At 46.4% G+C, this 16,821-nt stretch overlaps 1 protein-coding gene across 2 annotated transcripts in view; it reads right to left on the bottom strand.

Moving 5' to 3' along the window:
• Positions 1–16,821, bottom strand: part of kif26ab (kinesin family member 26Ab) — a 67,810-nt gene that overhangs the window by 29,812 nt on the left and 21,177 nt on the right. For both annotated transcript variants that reach the window (XM_030391609.1, XM_030391610.1), the window contains exons 3-4: positions 9,589–10,062; positions 3,436–3,629 (exon numbers count right to left, since the gene is read on the bottom strand). In XM_030391609.1, the coding sequence (XP_030247469.1) occupies positions 3,436–3,629; positions 9,589–10,062 (668 nt within the window). The remainder of the gene's footprint in view (positions 1–3,435; positions 3,630–9,588; positions 10,063–16,821) is intronic.

Genomic DNA, 16,821 nt, shown 5'->3' with positions numbered 1-16,821 from the left:
CCCGGCAGAGAGGGCCATTTCAACTTCCTGATTTCCAATCTCCACTTTTGAAAGAAAAATCAGTCACATTTTATTCCCACAAGCTAATGACTTGTTTCTATGGTTACTCAGCCTGGGGGATGAAGGGCAGAACGAGTGCTGCTGACACAAAGGCAGGGCCTTGTGTGTGCGCAGGAGAACAGAGGCTAAATGGCCCTGCTACCACAATTACAGGAGGATTCCTTCTGCAGGATCACAGTCATTACAGCACAAACACTCACCTGGGCAGCAGCTGCGGGGCGGCGATGGACCGACCATAAAACCGCTTCCTCCTGACACTCCTCCAGGGCTGCATTCCAGCAAACAGCTGTCCGCCTGCCCCCGAAAAAAGCCTGCCCGCCAGCATGTGTGCCACCCCGAATCCTCTACCGACTTGTTGCATCTCCAAGGCCTTCTAAACTTTTCCAGTCATTACTCACATGTGTCTTCAGAGCGAGTGAATAATCCCTCTCATGAGGATGATTAGTGCAAGAAACATAAACAAGGGGCCAACAATAGACCGTGGAAAGTATCCACACAGAAACGAGCACACCGAGAAAAGTAGACTGTAAACTGAGCAGTCGAGTCCTGTCAGCAGTGCGCACCGGGAAATCCCACGGGCCCGCTGGGTAATAAACACACCGTCACAATCAGCAGGTGTTAATGGAACAGTAAGATGGGTGGAGGGATCTGCAAGGCGGCAGTTAGCCACAACGTCTTGCCCCTCGCTGTGAGCCCCGCCTGGTTTCATTACACAACGCTGTGTCAATACACTAATCATATGCTCTGTCACAAGGCAATCAGTGCTCAACGTGCTAGTCAGCTGAGCGCATGGCTCTAAATCCATTACCCCCACCCCCAGTTATATTCAGACACACACACACACACACACACACACACACACACACATAATGATATGCACACATGCACACACACACACATGCACACACCATCCGGTCGTAGTTTGACCCTTGGCTCTTCCTGTCTCCCTGCACTGTATGGTCGGACTAATTGCCAATTGGTCATTACTGACCCCGGGGTCATCTTTGTTTCAGGTTTTCATAATTGCAAGAGACAGGAAGCAGGAGGAAAAGAACGACTTAATAACTGGAGTTTCATGAAGATACATTCATTCATTGTGTGATCAAAGACTTTTTCTAGTTTCTATACACTCTGCTGCTGGTGCTTCCTCAAAACAAAAGTATGTGAATGTTTTTACCACATTTGAAGTCATTTAAAGGCACAATTAAGTAATTCAGGGGCACCGGTTATTATTTCTGAGGAGACACATTACCAGTGTATGCATAAAATGTACAAAAGTGTGTCTCTGACCTGCTGGTCTCTGCAGTTATCAAATCAACATTTATCCTAAAAGGATTTTTCAACTCAGTAGACATCTTAAATGAAACATATTAAATGCTTTTTCTAACCAGTTGAACGGTTCACTTATTTCCGCAATGAAAAATGAATGAATTGCTTTTGTTCTTCTCTCCGAGCAGCAGACTAGCTGCAGCAGCTCGACTCTAGCTAATTGCGTTCTAATTAAAATTTCATCTCTGAGTGGAACGGTGTTAGTGAATGTCAGACAAGTGTCTAAGGAGCCTTCTCCACTCCATCGGGGTAGAAACTGCTGTTTGGTTATTCTGCGCCAACATCCCGGGCTCTCAGGAGTCACACATGCATCCCACTAATTGTATCTTTCGAGAACAAAAAGGAATACTAATAAGATGCAAGTTTTTAATCAAGTCTAAAACATGAAGAACACTCATTCCTTTGCTTTTTCTATTTTTTTCAATTGCAGATTCCCGGGCAGAGAAAAAAAACAAGAGAACCTGTTGATTGATTCAATCAGTTCTGACTTTTGCAGACTTACATTTCAATCAGCAGCAATCCACAAAATGATGAAACAAAGACAACAACAAGATGATGATGATGATGATGATGATGGTATTCCTGTTGCAGGCAACAGCTGCAGAGGGTCAGGAAATGGGTGTGTGCTTCAAATCAAGCACAGTGCATCTCCACCACTCTTTTCTCTATCTGCGGGATGTGATGCTGTTCAAAGCTGGCCCATCATCATTGTGTTCCTCTGGGCCAAGTAAAACACCACATTCTTGGCAGCAAATTATCACTGGGATGAAATGAAAGGTGGAACCCTTTTACTGTACTTTCAACTACACCTCCTCTGCCCCACCAGGACCTACAGGGGAAATAACAAGTCCACCTCCCTCTTTTTTCCCTGCGCCTGGCTAGACTCGGCTCTCTGCACAACTCTTTTTGAGCTCAGGTCCAAAGAAAACATGGAGAACTAATAAATCAGTGTCAGGAATTAACCCTGTCTAGCAGAGGGCCGCACCTCGCTGTTGTTCACGTCTGTTCTTGTGACGGGAAGCGACACGCACAGGAAGTTGCATATGTAGTGGAGGATCTGGAATGTCCCCTTTGCCAAAAGAAGAGGCCTCATGGCCCCAACTGATATGCTCTGACCCTGCGAAAGCTGGCAAGACAAACTCCATTTCGGGGTGCTTGGAAAAGAGCTAAGCTCCACAGATCCCCCATGGGCTTCTGTCACACTCCACAAGTCCCTTCACCTCCCATGGTGCAGAGCTTCAATGGTCCTATGCATCACTCTTAGCCAGCTTCCCTTTTCGCCAACATTCATTACGGAGCAGCACTCCACAGAGAGTGGAGGCAGCGAATGTATGCACTGACCAGCCTGCCAGGGAATCTATCACTGACAATATAGCACATTGCAGCAGCCATCCACCCGCCTGGAGAGGGTGAAGTACTCTCCGGGGCAACAACAACACCAGAGCCAAGGAGGGCTGAGAAAGCCTGAGATACGCGGGGACCGAATGGCTTAACGGAAAATAAACAAGTTGCAAAATCTGAAGAGCTGTTTCGAGTTGAAGACGCTAAAATGATAAATATGGATTGTGGAGATGACCTGAGTAACGACACATGCGTATTGAGCTCTGTGTGACACTGTTTTAAATTTTATTTTTGATGATCAGCACTTCACTAAAACAAAGAAACAACGAAAAACACAAAACACACCAAACATGAAATACCTCAGCTCTAACTTAAGCCCCTTCGTGAGACACTCCCTCTTCATATCCAATTATGTAATTCTATTATCCATTCATGGGCACTGGTGCCTGTAACTAAAGGTTCATTTAGTCCCATGATGGTGCATATCCCAAGGCGATGCTACAACTCAACCGTGGCAAGAACAACATCTCCACGGTACAGGTGCCCCACATGGTAGTCAACACCGTGAACCTTTGACAGACATTCGAAGGGCGAGTCTGTGCATATCTCCTCCTTGCAAGCTCCCGCAAACGCTAAAAAACTTTGTTTAACAGCGCTCAATCTAATCTCCCTAGCTTTTGACACACTTGTCCAGGGCGTGCTTACCTGATGAAGAAGGAGGCTGCTGCAGATGAGGAGGTGGATGTGTTGGCGACGGGCGCTGGGAGTCCCGGTTGGCTGGAGCTCCTCAGTCGGCAGGGCGTCAGGGTGCTGCTGCTGGTGCTGCCGGTGGTCATGGTGGTGACTCGGGCCTCCGAGGCAGTGACGTCCCTGTCTGCCTCTCCCATCAAACCCTGGGCCTGTTAACACACAGATACGTAGATAAGGCCAAAACCATCCCTTACAACTTTTGCTGCTCCTGCCCACCTTCCTTCCACACCATTACTCCCCCTGTGCCACAGATGGACAGGCAGCTGCTGCAGCCAGCACCGGTTAGCGGGAGTCAGCAGTATGCACCACAGAGAGCTCCCTACAGAACAGCAAGGATGCCGCACCATTCATTGATTCTGGCAACACTCTTGAGGTTGCTCTGGCTGTAGCCCGCTGTAATTAAGTGATAACCAACATTTAATTAGTAATTAAATCACTAGCGATTTACTTCACCCTGCTCCAGATTATATCTATACCTCCATGGGTACTTTGGAACTTTGGTCATCAGGAATGAGGAACGCGTTAGAGTTATACTCGGACAATCAAGCCTCCGAGGGAGACAACAACAATGCAAGAAATTAGATTTCCATAGCTTAAATGTTAACAAGGTACAAAACTGTGGCCGCATAAGCACACACAGCTCCGGCAGCGAAGGAGGAAACTGAGGTGAGCTTCTGTAAAGATACACTGGATAAACCGCCTGTATGCCTTCCTATCTGTTCAGCAGGTTATTTAAAAACAGCCCACACAGTTTCATCATCGACACGATTCATAAATATACAATTCGGAGTTCTGCAAATCTACACAGTGCCCCATGTGTATGAAGTATGAATATGGCTGAACACAGGGTTACAGATGCACAGTCCACAAAATATGGAAACCATCCATACACTAAGCCTTCTAGCCATCTGTTTGTTTTCAGTTTGAAGCTAAAACTGGTGTAGCTTAGTGGACATGGTGCATAAAGGTTCATCTGGAGCTCTGGGGCCTGTAGTGGTTCACTGATTGCTCATAGACCTACTGAAGGAGTGCAAAGAGCTAATTATAAAAGCCAAAAGCCAACTCTGAGGCTATACGCTTCGGCTGGAGCCACCACAAACTGACAAAAGGTTAATCCTCACCAGAGCCACTAGTTTATCCTGCAAGACAATGATCAATAGCAGCTGACAAAAACCGGTTCTGTGGCTTTTCAGCGTCGGAAATTAAATAAATAAAGGCCAAAGTTTTCCTAAAAACATTTATAATACACTGACACATGAACATTGTGTAATCAGCAACGACCTTGAATGGAGCACAACAAAGTGCTGCAGCCTCAGTGCCATTTTGACAGGATATGTATTATAAACACAGTTCAGGCCCTCTGCATATTTACCACCTCAGTGTTTGCCCTGAATTCATGTTTGGCAACTAAAATAACATCCTTTACAATCTTTTTTTTTTGCAAGTGTGCGGCCTTCCATTATCTGCCATTTGTCAACACAGGCTGACAGCTGCACTATTTATATGCCAGGCCTGACATGTGAATGCTATATATCACGATGTGAGGACATATTCACATTCTGACATTCACATGAGAGGCTCGGCCCCTGCCCTGCAGAGTGTCACCACTGTCGACTCTACATGTGGTACAATGTGCTGCAAAAAGCGTACTGACCATTTATCAAACAGTGGTCCGGGGGCCTCATTACAGAACAAATGTCCTAACTGCTTGACCAATCTTCAATTATAGGAAAAATCCTATCATCCTATTACAGAGGTGATTCTTAACATTAATGTCAGCTTCTCCAACAGGCTTACATCAGCATTTGCTTCTCCAACGCACAAGTTCATGTTGTTCCTCATCCTCATGGACGGGGTCTATGCAATTCTATGTTTGAGTTTTTTTTACTTTTCTCCTAAATGCAGCAGGGAAGCAGGTTTTTCTGATATACACAAAATCCTAAAAGCCATCCTAAACTGAGACAAGATAAGATTTCAGATAGACGTTTCTGTAATGAGGCCCCTGTAGTGCATGTGCCTCATGAATTCCCACTTTCCCATCTCTTCCCCTTTGAGCTTGTTATCAGAGTTACGAATCACAGCCCTTGTTTTTGGAGGTCTGGTTTTGCTCTCTTGAGACTTCATCATGGAGGTTAAGTCAGATATCAAGCTGCGGTTGTGTGAAGTTATGGCCTGAGAGGCACACCATGGAAAAACTGGCTGCAAACTCAAATGAGCCAAATACAGATCCTTGTGCAGATGTCAGAGCGGAAAGCTTCGCACCATGCTGGTGTCGGTGACAGGTTAGGAACTCTGCACATACCAGGGAAGTAGACCCATTACACTTTGGCACGAAAGACGAGAGCACTTCACACGCAGCCGTACAGGAAGCTGATGTGTAAAGAACATCAGATCTGTCACCGATCGAGTCTGGGTAGTTTTAAACGGTTTAAAAATCAAGCGGCATACAGTTTCAGGACAAACTGCGGACTCAGTGACATGTGCATACACACTCAAGCACATCACGGTGCCTACCAAAGATTTTTATTCCCTCTGGTATTAAAACTGGAGACTTAAGCCCCTCAGCCAGGCTGCTCTCTGCAGCCTTGGACCTGGACTGGCCCTGATTCTGGCTGAAAAGTACAATCTATCCCCTGGTCAGGTAATTAGGCCGTGTCAGTAGAGCCATGTGTGCTCAGCCGTTTGCGCTGAGAGTTGGTAATGAGCTGGCCTTCCACCCTTTAACCCTCAGCCCTCCCTGATCCCTTTGCCTTGGTTTACCACTAGAATGAAAAGGGCCAGAAAAGGAGGGGGGGGGAGGGATACAAAGCAAGAGATTTGAACATAATGGAGAGAGTGAAGAAGACAATTGAAAGAGAGAAGAAGAGTTTGGGAAAGTGCTTCTGAGGTAAAAAGCGTAGGCCAGCACCCAATCAGCAGACTATCTTCTCCTCAGCCACTGAGAGTAGCCGGACTCCCCAGTGACCTACGATCCCAGCGGTCAACAGACGATTACTGCTGAAGTGAAATAGGCCTTGTGTTAATCTGGCTGTCGTGCTTGCATGGCCTCTCTAACCAACGGAAAACAACTGATGTGAGAATCGACTTCTAACAACACTGGAATCCTACAGTGCCCTCAGACACCCTGATATTTCGCTCCTGTCTATAAGAAAATACCGAAACACCAATGCCATTTCTTTTTTGATTTTTTTTCTCCTACTTTGGCAGGACTTTGAATTTTCCTTCCCTTCCCTCTCCGTATCCTTTTCTCCCCTGATCTTCGTCGCTCTCGGTGGCACACTGCCATGCAAGCCCAGCTGCACCAAAGAAGCAGCAGCCAAGATCATCTGCTGGGCTTCAAATTGGTGGCAACGGAGCAGGCCAGTGGCAGCAGGCAACCAGTGGGCCAATAACGGAAACCCTCGTGGGTCAAGAGCACTTGGACCCTGTAGATTAGCGCACATGTGGTTTTGAGTTTGTGAGCAAAGGGAGAAACGTAGATTTGGGAAAGTTCAGTTTCTTGTTCTGAATCGTCCACAGCACTGCTTGAAATGTTGTCTTCTGGATCACCTAAACTGCCAGTGGTTTCAAGAATTAGTTAAGCAGTTGGGCATTTGGAGCTGATCTAAGTTCGGGTTTTGCACCAGGTTCCTAGCAAAAGACCATCTCAACTACATTCACATGACCCATCGCCAGCCAATTACTAAGAGGGAGCAAGATAGTTCAATTCCAACAACCACAACCATTATTCCAGATGTTAAACAGAGCCTTTACCCTAATGGGAGATTCAAGGTGCCCTTTAATGGGCTGTGTGTGGGAGCGCCCCAGGCTCCCTGGTTAACACACTCTGAAGGATTTCGGTCTAACACGCACAACGTCTATGCCTGCTTCTTTGTCTGAACACCACTCCGTGCTTTCCCCACACAAAAAAAAGAAGAAAAAAAAACCAAGCGGGGATAATGAATTGAAGCTTTCGGCACAGCCTAACTCCCAGTCCTCGAGAGCGTGTGTGGGTTTTTGTCATTCTGAAGGATCTGGTTTTAATGAAAGAAACCAGCTTGAGAAAATAAAGCCCCATTTCTGCTGTGTCTGTAACTTCATGTCTTGAAGGGACATTTCTCTCTGTCGAACGAGGGCCCCGGCCTCAGCCAGCTATGTGGCATTGAGCAACTCATCCCAGCTCCGAGGGCCGCTAATTGCTTTTAGACACATAGATGGAGAACACAAGTCAGACTCTCCCTTCTGTGCCAGGCCGTTTGATTTGCCCTAGATTGCGTACATGCAGTTAAAAGCTTTTGATGGCCGCCCATAAACCATCGCCAAAGGCACTTGTTGACATTAAAGGGAGGAGTGAAAATCTGTCTTCAATTGTCGACCAGAAAGGAAGGAATAACACTGCCAAGACCCATAACAGACTGGAGTTATCAACACAGTTGGAAAAGAAATTTACAGTGTGTATATATATATATATATATAATATATATATATATATATAAAATGGGAAATATCAAAGTGCAAGGACTGGATAGTGTTAGCACATGCTGTTTGGTTTGTACACTGAGTCTGCCGGGTGAAGAATGTCACAGGGGTTTGTAAATGAGGTCTGAAGCCAGATGTCCCTGTCAATGCAGGAAGAGACGCACTAGTAAAAAAGACAGAATGAACAGAAATATGCTGTCTGATTCCAGAAACTTTTATTTTCATTTTCTATTAATCTGCTTTTTACTTTCATGACTGATCGATCGATCATTTAGTCCATAAAATGTCAAACAATTGTGAAAGAATGCCTGTTTCAATTTCCCAAAGCTCAAAGTGATTTCTTCTATTGTCCAATCAACAGTCAGAAACCCAAACACTCAATTTATGATCATTCATAACATAAAAATTTTAATTTTTGCTTACAAAATGACTGAAATGATCAATTGACTATCAAAATAGCTGGCAATTTATTTTCTTTTGAAAAACCAATCAATTTGTCGACTTATTGTTGCAACTCTATTAGAAATCATTGTCTGAAAAACGTGGGTTGAGATAAAAAAAAAAACTGCTTAATTGTACAAATAAGCAGAACAAACATGATACAGCATGATGAATACCCCGATGGTAAGGGCCTCTCCAGCTCTCTTAGACATCAAACAACGCACACACTAATGCTCATCCAACATGAGAAAAGAGAGTTACAGCGAGGTTGTGGGGTGGTCATTTGAAATGCCCTTGAGGAGGAGGTCAGCAGATTAGCGTTGCGATGACCTCTGACCTCAGATCACTCAGGCTCCATGACCGCTGAGGAATGAGAGGTCAGCACAAGAGTTCTGACTCACAGATTCTCTGCAGGGCTTCTTCATCTGTCTGTTGTGTAACTTACATCTTAGGTGTACCAGTGTTTATATGGATGGTATTTCTTGTGTATTGTAACCAGGGCGTCACTGGAAAAGAATGCTTCCTCATCATCATCATCATCATCATCATCTCCTACATTTACATGAACATTGCACATGTTTATGCATACAGATTCATCTGTTCTCTATACAATTTCTATTCTAGTTCATCTTATTTATCTTGAGTCCATTTAAAGTACATTTCTACTCTTTCTACACGCTGCTACTTTTTTCACCTTGTGCTGCTGAGTTAAATTTAATTTCCCCCACAGGCGATCAATAAAGGCACATCACATCCTTATGTTCTAAAATGTAACACCAAATCACAGTTTTAAAGGAAAAAAACACCTGCCTCAGCATGAACTTCGAACCTTACATGCTATGGATTGATACAAGGCTCACCACTGATCATATAATACGAGAAGTAGCATACATAACAGAAGCTCACAGATAACAATTAGAAAGACGAGAGAAGGATGAATGTGTGAACACAAAAGGCCTTTGGATCACTCTATCACTCATCCTCATTATCAATTTGCTCTAAAAACTCTTATTTCTCTTCAGATTCCAAGGCCAAGATGTAGATATGGCCCTCACAACTTAAAAAAGGAGCTAAAGTAGCTAGTCGTAGTTGTTGACTGCTCTTTGAATTTAGGCTCATGCTAATGTTACACTATTTTTAAATAGCATTAAATGAATAAAAAAGCATGCGATGTGATATAAAATGGAAAGGGACACATTCAAGACGTACCGGTCTAGGCTGAGGCAGGAAGTTGTTGACCCTGGAGATGCTCCACATGCCCTCGAGGTACTGCTGTGCCTGAATGGTGACAGTGCTCAAGGATCCACTGAGCTGCCCTCCTGCCACCGTCACCTGGACGCTTGTCTTTGGCCCTGAAGACACAGAGGGGCTCTGTGACCAGCCTGGTACCCTGTGCCTCTCGCCCAAAGGCAGCACAGAGTGGGCAGCTGGCTGACCTCTGGACAGCTGTTTTGCGTGGACACCGGAGGACACGGTGAATCTAGCAGGCTGCGGCAAGAGGGATGGAGCGGGCAGGGCGGCCATGTCTGAGCTAATGGTGAGGATGGGAGCGTGGAGCGTCTGCAAGGCCTCCCGCCTCAGTTGGTGGAGAGACGTGGCGCACACCTGGCAACAGCTGATGCCAGCTTCATTGCTCCCAGGTGTTTGGAGCTGCTCGAATAGGAAGGATGCATATCCAGGGTCCTGTGGAGCAAACGGACAGAAGAGAGAGGGTTTAACATGACTGCATGCCGTTGATCTCGAGCATATTTCACTATCTTTTCAAAGGATTTCCTGTATGTTGTTCACATTTTCCAGGCGCGTCAGTGGTCTGCAACCAGTGTGGTCCCTGACTGCCCTCCGGGACCCTCATTCCCTAATTCAACCACTTCCTCTTTTTTGGAATGGTTGTTTGTTTAGACTGAGATGCTTTGCCTGCATGCAACTTTAGACTGCTGATCAGGTCCACCAAACAATCTGAGAACAAACAAGCTATACGTGAGGAGACAACTCCGAAATAAGGCTTGGAGGGATTAGTCCAAGATCCCACAGAGGCATTCCTCACAACAACAAAAAAACAAGCAAAATGTGGCTTTTATTTATTTTGTGAAGAAACAAGAGGAGTGAGCAGATTTCAGCTTATTTCTGCTTCGAGAGACGATGTCCAGTGGAGAGTTTTGTCCTTTCACTTCATCTCTAAGTAGGCTCCCTAGGGTGTCCATCTCCGCTTGGGAGAAATGACAAAAGAAAACAACAGCTGAGGGGACTCTTGCGCCCCCAAAGCCATACATTTACATATGACAAGTGTCCCAGCATGAAAACATATGATGAGCCACCAAATGTGAAAATAAATACCTCCTCCAGGAAGCCAGAGGCACGCAGAGCTATCAGCGAGGGCGGAACATAACTTTCTCTTTGTTTTCAGTAAATAAACACGCGCACAAAGACGCACACAAACACACAGACAACACGGTCTCTTAAGAGGCATAAAGGGGCACCGGGCTTCTGCCCAGCGGAGTCGTGGCCTAAGACATGAGCCCACAGCCCGTACATAAATGTTTATGAGGCCTTTGCTCTGTGGAACCTCCGAGGTGATCAGGAGGAGTGAGGCGGCGGGGAAACAACAATCCTCTGCTCTAATGCAGTGCCACTTAATACAGCTAACCCAACAGACCTAGAGACCACAGAGGCAGGCCGAGGGACCCTAAATCTCCTCCTCGTGAAAGCAGCTCAATACAAAGATGACCCTTTCTCCGCGAACACGCGCAGAATTAAAAGTACGATCGTGCAAACCTTCCAGAAAAATCCCAGAGCATGGATAGAGAGCAGTTTAAGTCAATGCACCCTGCTGGGTAAGCATAATCTCCATCATCATCACTCTGTCATTTAAAGGACAGCGATGCAAAGGGTTGACCTGACGTTAACAGATTGGTCCCGGTTAATGATTTACTACGTTGGCTGCTTGCTTCACACATGGGCAGGCACGGACAGGATGCAAGCACATCTCAGAAAATACACTCAGGATGTAGAACACCCCATAAATCTCACAAAGAATAAGGAATGAGAAACGGGCTGACGGCTGGGTAACGGCAGATCAAGTGCAGTATGGCATCAGATCGGTATATCCCAACGAGGAATGGATTTAAATGTAAGAAGCTTATGCTGGAATATGATGCTATGATAGAGCTCTATACGCTGCTGGATCTCTGCTGTCGGATATTTATGCGAGAGAACGGGACAGTTCCGTTGAAATAAGATGAAACAGCCTGTGACAAATTGGAGTGGAACGCGATACAGAGCTGAAGAATGAAAACACCACTGGCTGCTATTTTCACAGTCTGGTCTGCCTTCACCTACATGCTTCTCAGACAGGAAATTGAAGCGAAGTCATAACCAGTCAACTCCGCCCTTCCATCACCCCTCACCCTTTACCCTCTCCAACCACCCCTCTACCCACCTCGGGGCACTGGTAGATGCAAGAAATCAATTTCCCTCTCTCTCGCCATGCATTGTTAGGTGTTGATTTAGGAGAGCTAATAAAAGGACACACAAAGCTGAGCCCATCTGCTATTCAGTTAGGATTCTGGAGGTTAGAGAGCGGGCTGCTCCTGTAAAGCTGTCTGTAAGCTTTATGCCCGGCGGAGTGAATAAAGGGTCAGGGCCACAAGGCTATGGAGGATGATGGTGGTGATGATGTTGGGGTTGCGGAGGAGAGTGATGTCGGTATGATGAAACAGAAGGCCACCGAATTCGTCTTTATATCATGGCTGGGTGGCCCTTAAAATAATATTGTGAGTTCGAGGGCTGTAGCATGATACACAAAATATATGTTGACATTTTGAAATCTCCCCAAAAGAACTTCATGAATGCTCTGCAACACTCTCAGACCAAATACCTCAATAGGTATATCTATATTTATCACAACAATACTAATCAAGACTATTGGTACTTCCGCAAATTATTAAAGGTGCAATATGCAAGAACTGGTGTCCTGTTGAAATCACAGTCGAAACAAACAGGGGGCATCCTATCACCGGTACTGACTGCTGTTAAAGTAGCTACTGTTAGCTATGCTAGCTCAGTTAGCCATGCAGCTAGTGATCCCGGCTGAGCACTCGGGGTCCCCTGGTGAGTGTTGATGGTTAAACCGCTAGCACAGGAATACTTGCCTAAAAGTCAGCATGTAGTGGCAGTCTTTCACAGCTCTTATGTCTGCGCTTAAGAGCTTGTGCATAAGCATAAAGTGGAAAAAAAAACATCTTATGCACGAGTGCTCCCAGCCCAGAAGCCATATTGTTTCTTTTATCATCCATATGATCTATTACTGGCAGGTGCAAGTGGGTTTGAATAGTAGCGCTGCTTCAGAGGAGCTTGTAATGTGCGGCATCAACACAAACCAAATGTTCAAAGCATTCCCGCTGGCGGCGAGGCGTGGAGCCACTACAGGGCTCTGACTCCTCCGGCCATTGTTCTGTGCGAGTGGGAGATGGTTTTGGTTTTTGACCCGAGGTCTGTCTACAGAGAGAGGCGAACTGCACGAGCGAGGATGGGAGGACAGAGAGAGAAAGAGAGAGAGGGAGGAGGAAGGTCGGGTTGTGGCCCTTGCCTGGAGGCTCGTGGGTGGTTGTGTTGGTTTACTGCCTGTCAGCACTGATCTTTATTAAACTCTGGGGACAAATGCAGTCAGATGCTATGGCCTTATTATGGAAAGGAGGTGTGCCGAGTACACTGGGGAGAAAAAAGCCCTGCCTGTGGAATGAGCCCTTCACGGTCCTTAGAGACCTAAGTTTGTCTCTGTCCCTGCACTAACTGTGATGAAATGCAGGGCAGCAGCAGCAGGAGAGACAGCCACCCAACTAACTGACTGTCTCGCTGGCCTGATGGAGAGTGTCATCACAGACAGCACATGCCCAGAGGCTGATGGAAACAAGCTCAGCCGTAACCACTTATGGATGAGGGGACAGCGCGAAAGCTGTGCATGATTTCTCTCCTGTGCCTCCTTAGGGCGCACACAGAACCGGGCAAAGTCCCACATTGGATCCTTCCTCAAATCACACCTCATTTACCTTGTCTCGTCAGCACACCTTTTCTCTAACCAGACAAAGTGTGACTGCCATCTGAATGTCTCTGCATTCATCATCTGATGGGCCTCTGCCGCGGAGCGCAAGGCCACATACACAAGCTGACTCAAATCAGTGGAAGGTTATACTGATTTGAAATGCATGAAGCCCCCTCGCCAGCCGAGAGACTTTTAGGCACGCTCCGTTGAAAGTAAAATACTCTGGGAAAGCATATTTTCTATTCCAGTTGAGCCCATCACACATTTCCCAGACATAAAGGCAGCACGTGACCCACTGCAGCAGCGGCAGAAAGAGAAATGGGGCAAAATTGTGCCAGCGTGTATCCATGATGACGAGAAAAAAAAAGCAAAGGTCTGACATTCTGGTGCTCGTCAACTCATATCTGAGTTGTTGGTTCGGATTGTTGAATGTGGCTTTCTTTTTCTTATTTCTAACATCAGTCACACTGCAAAAGATTCTCTCTATTCTTTGCTCCTCTGTGTTCATTGCGACGGTTCAGTAAACAGAAACAGAAACGCCAAAAAGACAATTTTAAGATCAAATTGTTCAGTCGGTCTTCCTTTCCCTCCCTTTCCAGGTTTTTTCCTTTATCATTCTACTAGCATGGAAACATTCCTCAAGTCGGAGTAACGCCATGCTGCTTTATATCCGTCCTCGCTCAACCCTCTTCTCACCAGCACCAGTCCTGTTTACACATTACAATTCTTAAGTACTTCCTATGACTGCATTTCTTGTAAAAAATCAAGACCACACAGCAGCTGCCAGATCTAATGCCCCTCCACCTCCTGGCTCTCCCTTCCTCTGCCTCCCTTTAAGGATGCGACCAAGCCTTCTCTGTTTACTCGGCCCGAGACAGTGTTGACCCTAACCACACACCGTCTCTAGAGGTCTCAAAGGGATTGGCCCCCCAATAAACCGCAGGAGCCCAGGCCCAGGTCCCGGGGTGAGGACGAGAGCTTCCGGCAGGCCTGCTTTCCCACAGGTAGCCCCGGCTCACTCTGACAGCCAAGCCGGAGAAAAACGAGCACAGCTGCTGGCCTTGCCCCGGGTGAGCACGGGGCATTAAGGCAGATTACATTCCCAGGATAAAAGCAACACATCCAGTGGTGTAATCCCTCTCGGCCCCCTGCTCCTTCTCAACTCTCACACCCGCATCCCAAGCCGGCCGACTCGACTCAGAACCCCCTGGAGGAGCGGAGGGCTGGAGGGTCTGTGACTCTGATTAGATACCAGGTCGAGCTTTTAGTGCAGCAGCAGATCTGGGCTACAGACCATAAAATTTAACCACTGCCTGCTCGGAGGCAGAGAAGACAATGACTCAGGATGTCACACTAGCATGCTATTTAGCTCTGTGGGAACGCCTCTGGTCGAACACCAAAATGGGACGGCTCACCGAATCACATCAACAGATGTTTTGCGCCTGTTTGCTGACTCGACAAGATTAAACAGACCTGTAATAAGACTTTCCCCCCAAACAAAGCGACGGTATCTGCAGCAACACAAGCACACTGTCATTACCTAGCTGATAATACTGCCGCGCCACTACAGGAATGAATCCATTCATCCTGTGTGTGTGTGTGTGTGTGTGTGTGTGTGTGTGTGTGTGTGTGTGTGTGTGTTGTGTCTGTGTTTGTGTGTGAGAAAAAAAGTCTGGCTGCTTCATTTTTCTGTCACTCTTTGGGGGTTTTATTGGAGCACAATGAGATCCCCATCAAATAATGATGAAATATCTCCGCCGCTCCCCCTGCATTCCTAATGTGAAATTTGGCTTTTGTCTGAGCGCGGATACATTTAGATTCTTATCCCATTATCTTAGCTTAAGCTTTTGTGAGAGATAATGGCAGCAAAAAATCGATTCCGCTCTTGCCTCTTTCCACTGGCTGCTGTCTCACCGCTCCATTTTTCTCTCTCCGACTCTCCTGTGAATTCAAGTGTTTCAAACTCGACAACTTTTGTGAATTGCGGGGAGAACCGCATGGTAAAGGGTGCGCGGGGCAGATAGTTGAATATGGATGCTTTGGGTTGGAAAACGCCCCGTGCACAGCGAAATACGAAGGGTGCTTTCACACCAAACTGGCTTGGTTCAATTAAAATGGACCCTCGCGTGTTTCCCCGCTTCCTGTGGTTCGCTCTGGTGGGTATGAAACCGGTCAGTCGATTCAATCAACCTGACATAAAGTCACGAGATAAACAACGCCATTTCTTAACTCTGCAAAAGTTTGTATTATCACATTCTTCAGAGATTGATGAGCTAAAATTACCTACGTTAAGACAAACTGCTTACTTACAAAGTCAACAACACATTACAATGAACAAACTTCCCCACTTTTCAGATCAAACAGAAGATTACCTTGTTTAGAGAGATCTGTGCATCAGTATTCCCTTAAATGAGCAGCCAAGGCTCCCCTGCGTCAAGCATCTGTTTCGTGTGGAGCTCACAGAGACAGATGTCGGTCTGTCTGCCCTGTGCGGTTTAGCCCTTTTTTTCCTCCCTTTAACTGTCAGTGAACTGCTGACAGAAAATGCAAATAGGCTTTAGGCCCTTGGTGACACCTTCGACACATGATAGCCCCACCTGTCCGGAGTGTCACAGTGACACATCCTCGAAAGAAACCTGCAAGATTTTCTACAAAATACAGTGTTTTTAGTAGAATACCCTGATAAGATCTAGTCTCGCTTTCTGATGTACGCTACTGTTAAAGCCGTCAAAACAGATGTCACCGTCCATCAAAAATAAAAAGGCTGTGGATGCTGCTGACCCTGAGGTTAAACACAGATAAAGTCAGATGTAATAACTCATGAGTCTTTGCCAAACCACCCGGCAACCATTAATGACCTCATATTATGACGAGACACCACTCCATATGGTCGACCCATTTATCAGGGCGTGAGTGCTTGTAGCTCCTCTTACTGAAGGCATACATGTTTTTACAAAAGTGTAATTACATGAAAGGTTCACTGAACCAGGCTTTAGAAGGAGAAAGGGACGAAACAGATGCGTGTGTGTGTGTGTGTGTTTGTGTGTGTGTGTGTGTGTGTGTGTGTGTGTGTGTGTGTGTCTCCTCTTGTGTGGCTGTCTCTTTACACCACACCCATCCATCACTCCAGCCTTTCGCCACTTGGCCAGTTAATTACCTTTTCCTGTTCACTCGCGCACATAAAGAAAACAAGCCTCTTTCAGACTGTTTGGACAGACTTCATTCTCTCTCTCCCCGCCCCCGCCCCCAAACATCTCTCTCTCTCTCCTCTGTAGACCCAAGGCGGCCTTCACTGTCTCAGCCCCGGATCCGTCGGCTTAGGCCGAGGTCAGGCTGTTCAGCGGGTCCGGCCGGGATACACCAGGTGGAGAAGCGGTGTGACTTTAGCAACTGCCAGAATGACG

This window comes from Sparus aurata, chromosome 16 (genome assembly GCF_900880675.1).
Source record: "Sparus aurata chromosome 16, fSpaAur1.1, whole genome shotgun sequence".
NCBI classification, from domain to species: Eukaryota; Metazoa; Chordata; class Actinopteri; order Spariformes; family Sparidae; genus Sparus; species Sparus aurata.
Note: the sequence above shows the minus strand (reverse complement) of the source record. Positions and strands in the feature narration are given on the sequence as shown.